General features: G+C 39.7%; 1 protein-coding gene across 1 annotated transcript in view; it reads left to right on the forward strand.

Moving 5' to 3' along the window:
• MYH15 (myosin heavy chain 15) overlaps positions 1-12111 on the forward strand; it is a 156275-nt gene that overhangs the window by 15581 nt on the left and 128583 nt on the right. The window contains exons 3-5 of the mRNA XM_030801687.1: positions 3107-3251; positions 7807-7913; positions 11832-11975. Of these exons, the coding sequence (XP_030657547.1) occupies positions 3164-3251; positions 7807-7913; positions 11832-11975 (339 nt within the window). The 5' untranslated portion in view covers positions 3107-3163. The remainder of the gene's footprint in view (positions 1-3106; positions 3252-7806; positions 7914-11831; positions 11976-12111) is intronic.

Genomic DNA, 12111 nt, shown 5'->3' on the forward strand with positions numbered 1-12111 from the left:
TTATTAGTGGAGTGTCCATATGTCCCTATACACTTGGGTCAGTCCTGATTTAAATATTAATGGCATCCCCTCTTAAAAATCCCAGTAAGAAAAAATAGGTCCAGGTTTGGGTGATGAATTGTATGCACACTTCTGAGCATAGTTATGTGATTCCCAGAACCTAATCACTCCAGTATGTATTGATATATCAAGCTCCTGAATGTTCAAAGGCAGAGCTAGGTCCTAGAAGTGAGGTACTCCCGGCATTGTGCATGCAGCCCGTCTGCCCTATCCTTTCCTATTCTCCTTCTAGGATTCCAGTGCTGCCCCCTGCCCTCTTCTATCTTGTAAATATATGCATTATCAGATACAAGTTTGTTTATCATGGGTGTCAGAATCCTCCGATAAACATGCACGAGTATACCAGTCTCAAATATAATTTCCTTTCAACATGTAGATGAACTTGTCCTCTAAGAGAATTACCTTCAGTTCTATACTCATCTGTGTTTCTCTGTCATTCACAAAATATAGCTTCCTGATTCTTTTGCTGGCAAGGTTAATTTGTTTACTTCTTTTGGGCATTCGGGCTCTTTCAGTTTCTATTTTAAGATGTTGCTAGGACTGGGCTGTGATAAGTGTGTTATTCTATAAAATTGTAAAGCCATATGTGCAACTGGAACCTAAAGGGACCCAGAGGTCAGTAGGACATTAGGGGGTTAATGGATGCTGGAGGGGGCCAAGGAGAAAGAAGGATTTGGATCCTTTTTTTGCTCAGGTGAATCATTCTCTTGGCTTCAGTTACCTATCTCCAAATGGTTGCCAGGCCCGCCCCACTCCTGGCACCTACTGTTTCCTACTTTCTAGTGCCTGCTCCTACACATTCTGTTCCCTGTATACCTTTAAATATGTTAAATGCTCCAGACTTGGAAGGAGAGTTACACAGCTGTGTGCTCTGTTTTGCTGTGATCTTTTCATCTCTGATGTTATAATAAGAACTACTTGTAAAAAATCTGTTAATTATGAAATATAAGCACATGGCACACATTGACAGACTAGAATGGAATGAAATGAAAGGTAGTTCTCTCCTTCTGCCACCCATCTCCTGCTCTCACTACTCAGACAGATATCCATTTCTTAGGTATCTTTTCAGGAAGTTTGTACACACATGTATTAATGGATATCTTTTATATTCCAAATATACTTCCGGAGCTCTACTGTCTACTGAGTGCAAGCCACTAGGAAGTCACACATACAGAGAGGAGGAGGACACAGTGCATTATTTCGCAAATCCAGACTCACAACTTGTCTCCCTGACTACAGATTTTCCTCATCCTCATCTACCCAGAATATGCCGCCAGAGCCATTTTCCCAAAATACTGCTTTCCTCATGTTCCTGCCCACAGAATTGATGATGTTTCCTACCATCTATTTCTAAATTTCTCTGCCTCACTTTCAGAGCTTTCCTTTACCTTGAGTTCTTCTATATTCAAATGTCTAACAATGTTATTGCTGTTATAATGATTACAAAACCTGAATCTGAATGCTCACCTGCAGAAAAATCAGTTTTGTCTTTTTCCCTGAGAAATGCTGCCTTCAGTCCCATCTCTGGAGGGCCGTCATGTGTGTTGTTTCTCTTGAGCATCTTTTCTTCTCTCCACTTCAGGAAATGTTCCTATACATTAAGACTAGTCCTTGCATTACATAGGCGAGGAAACTGCATCTACAGGGACTAAGTGATTTCCCACAAGTCACATGCCTATTTGCTGGCAGAAATAAAACTAACTCTTAGCCTGGACCACTAGGCTTTGCTTTAAACCATACTCCTTTAAACTAGATCCTAGAAGTGGTATCACTATACCTATCCAAGCCACCACAAAGAAGAGAGCAGATTAAGTGCAGTAAAATACATTAGTTTATTGGATTTGTTCATTGCAAGATAGTAAGTGATTACAGTTCATTCTGAAGTGGGTGCTGATCTGTCCTCAAAGACAGCACCTGAGCTAAGCAAACTTGGCAAGCCCTTCTCTACCTTCTCACCTATAAATGTGACGAGTAACACTTGCCTTGCATGCTTGAGTGAAGAGGAAGACTTTTTTTGTCCAAATAGAGAGAATAGCTTCTCATTTAAAATCATGAAGGCCCAGTTTCCACTTCTGCTTCTCCCTGTTATCAAATGTAAAGTGTGAAAATTAAAGATGAACTATGTCCAGTGTTTGGTATACAGTGGGTGCTCAATGACTTCAGCCTTGATAATTTGCCCAGCAACTGAGTCCCTCTAAGACTGATTCTTGCCTTGCTTGAGTCAATGAACTTCTTTATTTATTCCAGCCTCACTCACATCACCCTGTAACCTGCTTGCCACCTTCAGCCTGGGCTTCTTCATTACTGCTCTTGGCCAGGTCTCCCAAATGCCCAACTGTGCCTGTATTTTTGTAAATCATTTGCTCCCAGACACTTATCTCTGCCAAGATATTTATCTTTTTATCCCTTTACTGTCTATTACTGAACATTTATCTGAATCACTTCTCTTTGTAACCATACTCTGTCTATGATGGTCTGTCTAGTTGGGGGTAGATACCTCAAAACCCCCCTCCATGCCTATCAAAGGGCCTAGTGTCCACAACTTGACGTTTCTCCATCTGGAATATCCTACCACCTGTCAGAACTCCATGGCCCAGGGTGGCATTATGACTTTCACTGACTACAGGCACTTCTGTCTTTTAAGGACCATTTCTCCACAAAAATATATTAAAAATCAGATTTCATAACTGTGTTGGCCTAAAGATGAATATAATCCAGGCCCTGTTCATTAATATGTATCATTCATATTACTTTTATATTTTTCTTCTGATTTAAAAATAAATTAAACATTTTGATGAGCCCCTAAAAGCATTGTGGGCCTCAGGCACTGTGCCTTCTATGTCTAGTGGGTAAGTCAGCCCTGCAAGAGTCAGATATTCTTGAGTCCAATTTTGTATAAATTTGAGACATAGCAAAGAGAAAGAAGGGGCACAGGTAGTTATAGGAAAACCTAACACTCTTTGGTCTATCTATGTAAATGGTTGCTCATTTAGAGCTTGATGCCTTATTTCCACTTTTTTCTTCTCCATACCAATTTTTTTTTCAGGGTGAATCTTTTCTACTCACGTTTAGGGCCTTCTTTTGGTGGATTGCTTTAATAAAGATGGATCTGTCAGACCTTGGAGAAGCCGCAGCCTTCCTCAGAAGAAGTGAAGCTGAGCTGCTTCTACTACAGGCCACAGCCTTGGATGGTGAGACATGTGGTGGTTGCTGGCTTCACTTTATTTTGCTCCTTCAAGGTGGTGACTAAGATATTTGATGGATAGAGAAGAGCCATCAGTTCTAGAGCCTAATCTATTTGCTTGGGGTGTGATCAGCCTCTAGGAAACTGAGCAGCTGAGGGCCTCTGAGTATCCAGGGTAGGAATGGAAGTACCCACAGAAGAGGAGGGTGGCTGGGAGGCAGCCTAGGCCTGGGCCCTACACACTTGGTCCTAAGACAGGTTTTCTCTTCAAGGAGCCCCTGTTCTAACACAGACACCTGCAGGAATGGCCACAGACAAAGCCTTTCCTAGAAACCTCTTAGTTATCAGTAAATGCCACAGTAGAGAGAGGGGCCTGTGACTTAGACTGGTGGCTGTGGTTCGTACATTGTGGGGAAGAAGAAAGGGAAAGACTCTGGTAAGGCTGCAGACTTTGAAGTTGTCTCTGGCTCTCTAGAATATTCTGATGTTGGAGCCTTGCCTCTAACGGTCTTCTAGGTCAGCAGGGTCACTCAGCCAACACTAAGCAAAAGGTAATTAGGAGACTTGCTCACCCTGATTCATAATTCCTTGGTAGTTACAGGCAAGGACAAAGGTTAATGAGGATTAAAAACAAAAAGGCTAAGTTCTACATTGAAATCTCTAAATAAATGTTATTCTTTTTTCCTGCTACCTTTACACGTCTGTGTTGAATTTCAGCGAATTGGAGATTAAGAAATCAGATTCACAGTGTGATATAGCATCAAGCTACCTACATGTCTTAATCCAAAATTATTCAGCAGTGCAACATAAGGACTGGCTGAATGTCGTTCTAGTATTCAGAATTAGTCAACATTAGACTTTAATATGACCAATTACAATTCAAGCCAGTTATGGAGGATATTATATTTCCATCACAGACCAGTCCTGGATCAGTTCCCAGTTTCCAGCCATTGGATTCATGACTGTGATTGGATTTTAGGCTAATCATAATCCATCAAATCAAATACAATAACAGAGCTATCCCTGAGGTTAGAACTGGTCATGCAGAGGCTTATCGCAGGTAGTTAGATAATGGAGGACAAGATAATAGTGGTGCCAGGAAGAAAAAAAAATTGAGCCTAAGCATTAGAGATAATTGGATGATGCATTTATTAAAATCAGCACCATAAATAATTACTTAAAACATAGCAATCTACATAATTTCCTATTAATTTTTTGGACCAAACAATCCTTCCTCATAGAAATGCACTGGCAGCAGAGTCAAGTGGTGGCAAAAGTTGTTCATCTTTCCAGGCTGGTAGACAATGGAGTTTGCTTTTTTGAACTCTGGTCAAGTGGAAGCAGTGTGATGACGAGTATTTAGCAGGTAGTCTTGGGATCAAATTCCCTGTCCTTGACCATCTCTGGCTGGGTAATTAGAGCAAATCACTTCACTTTATTGAGCCCTGGTTTCCTCATGTATCAAAGGAGATAATAATACTTGTCCGGTCTACCTTCCTCCATTGCTGTGAGGACCAAATGAGACTATAAATGTGAAAAATAAATATAATGCATTATTATGATACCCGAGAAGGAAAGCTAGAATTCCTGGGTGACAGTGAAGAAGCCCAGGTGGTTGTAGAGCTAGGACAAAACACCATTCCAAAGCCAAATGTAAATAATTTTTATATTAGAACATGTAAGCAATCTATTTAAAATAACTGTAAGACTGAATATAGTATTACCCCCGTTTTAATCAATATCCTAGAAAAAAAGATTCAAAAGAAATGCTTCAATACATAACAGTGGTTATCTCTGAGTTGTTTGATTATGGGTGATTAAAAACATTCTTTTCTTCATACATTATTCTTCAAGCTTTCTTCAATAAGCACATATTAGCTTTATATTGGAAAATATATTTAATTGTCTAAAAATATGGAATCATATAGCAAAAGGCCTACTTTACAGATGAGAATATGAAGGCCAAAAGAGATGAAGTCATGTGGCTTTATATCTTGTTACAAGCAAAGCCAGTGTTAAAATCCTGGCTGCCTCCCTCAAATCAATTACTTATCTGCATTTCCAGCTCTGCATTATTCTTGAACACCAGGAATTAAAATTGACGGAGTTCATTTGCTTCATTTTTGTAAAAAATGTCCCTGTCAGGGTTTGAGTCTCCTATGAGAAAGGATTTCTGATACTTTTTATCCCCCACTAAGTGTTTCCAGGGGTGGTAAGAGAGAGACTTCGTCATGAGGCAGGCAGTGAGCCTACTCCTGGAGAGAAGAATTGGAGGAGAAAAGCTAAGCATGTGTTAGAGGAGGCAGGCTGTAATGCAGGAGCACTGATTCAGGAGGTGGATGATCTCATTTCTAGAGTCATTATTATAGTGACTTCCACTAATTAGCCATGTGACTATGGGCAACTCTCTCCATCTCTCTCCCAACGTTCATTTTCTAAAAAGAAAGAGAAAGAGAGACAGAGGGAGAGAGTCTGTGCCAGGTGACCTTCAAGTTTCTTTCAAGTGATAACATTTGGTTTAAAATGCAGAGCATTTTACCTTAAACACACACACAAAATGTATGCTAACTGGGTGCTTTTCAAAAACAAGCATATTTTCATAGACATAACACAAAGCAAAATCAGTTTTTGCAAAAAGGGACCAAAATAATGAATACAATGCAAAGCCAGTATTTAAAACACAAACGATAAGTAGAAAGCAAATGCACAATCAGCTAGATGGGAACATAAACTCCTCTTGCCAAGCAGTTTTAGTGGTGAATTGTTTGTAATCAGGGAAACGAAGAAGGCAGCACTGATAGCAAGAAAGTCGTGAGCAACCAAATTCTTTGCAGAAACTAGCATGGTGGAAGAAGGGGCGAATGGTGCCCAACTTCAGCTACTTTGTACACACTCCTTCCCCAGTCTTATTGCCTTCCTCTGGGAAATAAGGACCACCTGTCCTGCGGTAGTGAGCCCTCTCTAGCTTTTGTGACTCATATATTAGAGGTGATGGTGGGGACTGAGTTCGCATTACCTGTTAGTGCTGTGGTTATAGTGGGGTTTTCACCTGTGTCTTCCCTAGCCATTGGCTAACATATTCCCTCCTTCAGCAAATGCTTTCCCCATCTACCTGAATAGCTGTGACCTGGGGATTTCTGTGAGCTTCTACTAAGGCTCATTTTCATATATATATATATATTCATTTTAATATGCTTTTAAAGGAAAACGAGCCAACTCCTGGGTTCAAGTGATCTTCCCCATTCAGCCTCCTGAACAGCTAAGACTACAGTCATGCACCATCACACCTGGTTAATTTTTATTTTTTTATTTTTTATTGAGACAGAATATTGCTCTGTCACCCAGGCTGGAGTGCAATGGCACAATCTTGGCTCACTGCAACCTCCAACTCCCTGGTTCAAGTGATTCTCCTGCCTCAGCCTCCTGAGTAGCTGGGATTACAGGCACACGCCACCATGCCCAGCTAATTTTTGTATTTTTAGTAGAAATGGGGTTTCACCGTGTTGGCCAGGCTGGTCTCGAACTCCTGACCTCGTGATCTGCCCGCCTCAGCCTCTCAAAGTGTTGGGATTACAGGCGTGACCCACTGCGCCCGGCCTTATTTGTTTTTTGTGGAGACAGGACTGGGGGAGTAAAGGGTCTTCCTATGTTGCCCAAGCTAGTTTTGAACTCCTGGGGTCTAGAGATCCTCTCACCTTGGCCTCCAAAGTGCTGGAATTATGAACATGAGTCACTGCACCCAGACCCTTAAAATCATATTTTTTATTCATTATCACTGTCTATCTGCTTCAAGTGGGAGAGAAAGAGAAGCTGCCTCAGGTGTTCATAAGAGTTCTGGCTCATTTCACCCCAGATCTCTTGTTGGTTAATCAGTTTATGGAGGTCTACTTTGCTTAGGGATGGGGTACAGGAACTGAGGAAGGTGAAGAGAGAAAAATAACATATTGGGGGAAATAATATGAGCTGGTTATGTTGTGTGACAAAAACAACCCATATTCTCTCTCCTCAACCTGCCCCCCTGCCAATTCCACCATGTAATTCACTTAGCTGGTTTCCATTCCAAGATTTGAAATAAGGTCTAAAGAAACCCTGAAGAACATAACCATTAATCTAAATTTTCACTTAGTTGTTCCCAGACTTTTTCTGAACGAGTTTTCTGCGGGGAGGGAATCTGGAAGGGGTGCAAGCACCAGGGCAACCACCAAAGTCCTGGGGTGTGAGTGGAGGAAAGTGTTGGGGTTGGGAGGGGTGTTGCGAGGTAACTTTCTTGTAGCAAAATGGTCTATGGTGCCCCCAAGCTGCTGCTTGCTGAGATGTTCCTGTAGAGCCATTATGTGAGTGAGTGTATCTTCAGAATGAGCTTTCATGATTTTATCTAACTTTGTAAGTTCCTGTAGTCAACAAGCCGAGTTAGCAGAAATGAGATTAGATCTATCAGTATGAAAGTGTCCAGTGTGTATTTCTGTAAGTACTATAGCTATAATCCATTTTTTTTTTTTTTTTTTTTTTTTTTTTTTTTTTTTTTTTTTTTTTTTTTTTTTTTTTTTTTTTTTGCTCTACAGGGAAGAAGAAATGCTGGATTCCTGATGGTGAGAATGCTTATATAGAGGCTGAGGTAAAAGGGAGTGAAGATGATGGAACAGTAATTGTTGAGACAGCAGATGGAAAGGTAAAGAAATTTTTATTTCATTGCGGTGATGACTATGTTCTCTATCAAATAACTAAATATATTATTTCTATAATATTTTAATTAAAGATCTGGGGTAGGAGATGCCACTGACTCACTTTGGAGTCATTCATTTTAAGAAGCTCCTCCTTAAGTCAGTGGGCACAATGGCTCATGCCTGTAATCTCAGCACTTTGGGAGGCCGAGGCAGGCAAATTGCTTGAGCCCAGGAGTTTGAGAGCAGCCTGGGCAACGTGGCAAAATCCTGTATCTACAAAAAATACAAAAATAAGCCAGGCGTGGTGGTACGTGATTGTAGTCCCAGCTACTTGGGAGGCTGAGGTGGGAGGATCACCTGAGTCTGGGGAGGTCGAGGTTGCAGTGAGCAGAGATCACATCACTGCACTCCTGGGCAACCAGAGTGAGATCCTGTCACCAAAAACAAACAAACAAAAAAAAACTCCACTTACCATCAAAGATTTAATGAAGAACAGTGAATAAATCAGAGTAAAACAATTGCCAGTGACAAGGATTATTGACTAGAACTCACAGCCATTTCTACTCTTTCATCAATGTTTCAAGTCAGTATTTTTTAAAAAAGGTAACCTGTGGGGTGAATAATGACTTACGGAACCATGAAGCAAGCTGTGTTTGTAGGATCAAGAATGCGATGTATAATTTGAGTAAAAATGGCATAGTGTCACAGAAGCCAAGAGATGGGGGAATGGCCAGTAACGACAAATAATACAGAAGAAGATTAAGAGTTGGAGAAAGTCTTGGATTTCAGAATTAGGAGGTCATCTATGACCTTCATAAGAAAAGGTTATATCAAGTGTTGGGGTACAAGCTAGACTGTAAGGTTCACAGAAGAAGTGTATAGTGAAGCCATAATACCCCCCAGCCCCTTCTCCCTGCCACCAAGGCATTCAGAGCAGCAGGGTAACATTGAGAAGACAGCTCACTCTCAGAACCTTTGCCTACATTGCTGACTTCACATTACCTGCCACCCTGTGGTGTAAGCCAGGCCCCATTTCTGCCCTACTTAAATGAACTCTTCCTTACAGATTTTACAGATGATTCCCTGCCAATATTCACTTCTCTAAACTCCTTTAAATTCTTCCTCTTCCAAAATCCATAACAAGCCACATCCTATAACAAACAGACATTATCGATATCGAGAAAGTTTGTCTTTTTAATGCTGTCTTTGTTTTTAGGCAATTTATGATCTAGCATGTTGCCATCTGATTTTTAAAATTCTGGAAGCCACTCATAAACTACCACATAGAATGCTTTCATATGTCTTCCTGAGAGTCAATATCTGTTACGTAAAAAAATCTCAAATTAGGTAGATGTTATTTAACTCTTCAGGAAATTAAGAAAAGAACTTGTTGCTTAGATGTTATTTAACTCTTCAGGAAATTAAGAAAAGAACTTGGTGATTTTTAACTGGAACATAAATAGGTGGACAAAGGAAAATTCAGCAAGAAATTTTCCTTAGTCCTAAATCAGTGAACTAAGAAATAGACTCAATCAGGGTCATGTAGCCTTGGGACAATATTTTATTAGAAAAGATCCCCCAAAGAAATCTTGTGCCCATTAGCAGTCACTCCCTCTTCTTTCCTCCTACACTAGCCCCAGGCAATCACTGATCTACTTTCTATCTCTATAGATTTGCCTATTCTAGCAATTTCAGATAAATAGGAGCATATAATTGGTGGCCTTTTGTTTCTGGCTTCTTTCACTAAGCATAATGTTTTTGAGGTTCATTCACATTGTCACATGAATAAATATTTCATTCCTTTTTATGGATAAATAGTATTCCATTTTATGGATATACCATGTTGTTCATCCATTCATCAGTTGATTGTCACTGGGTTGTTTGTATGTTCTGTCTATTATGAATAATGTTTCTATGAACATACATGTGCAAGTTTTTGTGGGGACACATGTTTTCATTTCTCTTGGGTGTATATCTAGGAGGGTTTTTGCTGGATCATATGTTAACTCTATATTAAGCATTTTGAGAAATTTCCAAACTGCTTTCCAAAGAGGCTACCATTTTACATTTCCACCAGCAACATATAAGAATTAAACTCTCTCCACATCCTTACTAACACATTTTATTTTCTTTTTGATTACAGCCGTTCTATTGGGCATGAAGTGGTATTTTAATGTGATTTTTATTTGCATTTCCCCAGTGACTAATGATGTTGAGCATCTTTTCATGTACATATTGGCCATTTGTTTATCTCCTTCAGAGAAATGTCTATTCAAGCTCTTTGCCCATTTTTTAAAATTGGGCTATTGCCTCTTCATTATTCAGTTGTAAGAGTTCTTTTTACTTTCTGGATGCAAATCCCTTATCACATGTATTATTTGTACATATTTTCTCTCAGTCTATGTATTGTCTTTTCATTTTCTTAATGATGACCAACTAAATTTTATTAGGCCTCCAGATGTGAGGCTTGCTCTTCTGAGCACATTCTCCAAAACAAACTACTGTCCCTTCAACAGCACTTAAGGTGATTTGTGACTATAATGTGGTTACAACCATAGGAAGAAGAGCATTAAAGCCATTAATGCAGGTAGAAAGAAGAGTCTGAAGGTGATTTATTTTGTCCTGCTTGTCCTTCTTTCATGTAATGAAGGTCCCATTCCCCCAGCTTCACTCTCTATCTCCCTGGCTCCAGGCTTCCTCTTCCTCATGTTAGAAGTGACTACACTTCCAATCACCTTTGGTCTTTGTAACATTAACAAAGGCAATAAATCTAGTGGGTATAAAGTACTACTTATTGATGAAAGTTGGTAATGAAAAACATAGAAAAATAGAATTAGGGAAAAGGGGAGGTTTTTGAAGATGTATGAGATATGATTCCGTTCTGCATGGGTTTGAGGGGAGATGAGGAGTCCTTGAAATACAGAAAGTGAAGGGACTCAAAAGAAGAAGGATTACTGTTAGAACAATGTCAAAGAAGGCAGATGGATAGAAATTGAATCAAGCATGTAAAGAGTGTGAGAGCCTTGGAAAGAAGCCATCACCAACTAGGATTAAATGGGGCAATCAGTTGACACAAATATGTATTAATCATGGAAAAGGGCTATAGAAAGGGTGTTAGGAAACCTGTGAGAAGAATCCCAAGAAACTTTGATAGTAGAAATGCATCCATATTAATCAAGATATTAATATTTATTGATTATTTACCATATCCCAAGCATTGTGATAGGTGCTTTAATAACTATATTTAATAACTATAGTTATTATGACAACATCAAAAATGAACATGCATGTGCAAGTTTTTGAACTTCATTAAAGAAGACAACATCAAAAATCCTTCTTAAGGTATTTATAATCTAGCCAGAAAATAATCTAACACAGTCAATTATTAAAATATACACAATACTATTAATGTAAAGATAGTACAAGTGATAAGACTTAACAGAAGAGGACAAACTAATAAGCTGGAGTAGTTGGGAAGGTTTGAGGGAGCAGACAGGTTTTGAACTAGGTCTGGAAGGATAAGATCTGCCTCCTTAATCCTCCACTCTAAGTTTCTTCTTCTAAATCTCCAAGGTATGTTGGGACATCAAGGGCTGGGAGTTAGGGGTTAGATTGTACATAATATGATCCATGTACTCTTAGAGGGAATAAGGGCTAGCCAGAAGCCATAAGATTAGAGTACTGCATGATAGAAAATCTTGATATAACAAAAATACTATGTTTACTTCATCTTTAGGGAAGGAGAGGGCTTTTTCAGGGAGAACACTTGTTTTTTTTCCACGAAGCCTGGCTTAATTTCTTCTGGCCTCACCCCCTAATAAGGCATCATTTTTTCTTTTTGAGTCTGAATATTCTAATTCATGGGAAAATGAATACGCATAGGAGACAGGGGAATATATCATATATTTTTCTTCTCTCTGCAGAGTCTGAGCATAAAGGAGGACAAAATCCAGCAGATGAATCCTCCAGAGTTTGAAATGATTGAAGACATGGCAATGCTGACTCACCTCAATGAGGCATCCGTGCTGCATACCCTGAAGCAGCGCTATGGCCAGTGGATGATCTATGTGTGTAATATGCTTTCCTGCTGAACTGTCATGTTGGCACTCATATTGCATGTCCCAGTCTCTCCTGGGTGATCTCTTACATTGAGTTCAAGCATGCTCACGCGGGGATAGTCCTTGAGCAATGTCTACTGGGAAG

This window comes from Nomascus leucogenys, chromosome 21, assembly GCF_006542625.1.
Source record: "Nomascus leucogenys isolate Asia chromosome 21, Asia_NLE_v1, whole genome shotgun sequence".
Taxonomy (NCBI): Eukaryota; Metazoa; Chordata; class Mammalia; order Primates; family Hylobatidae; genus Nomascus; species Nomascus leucogenys.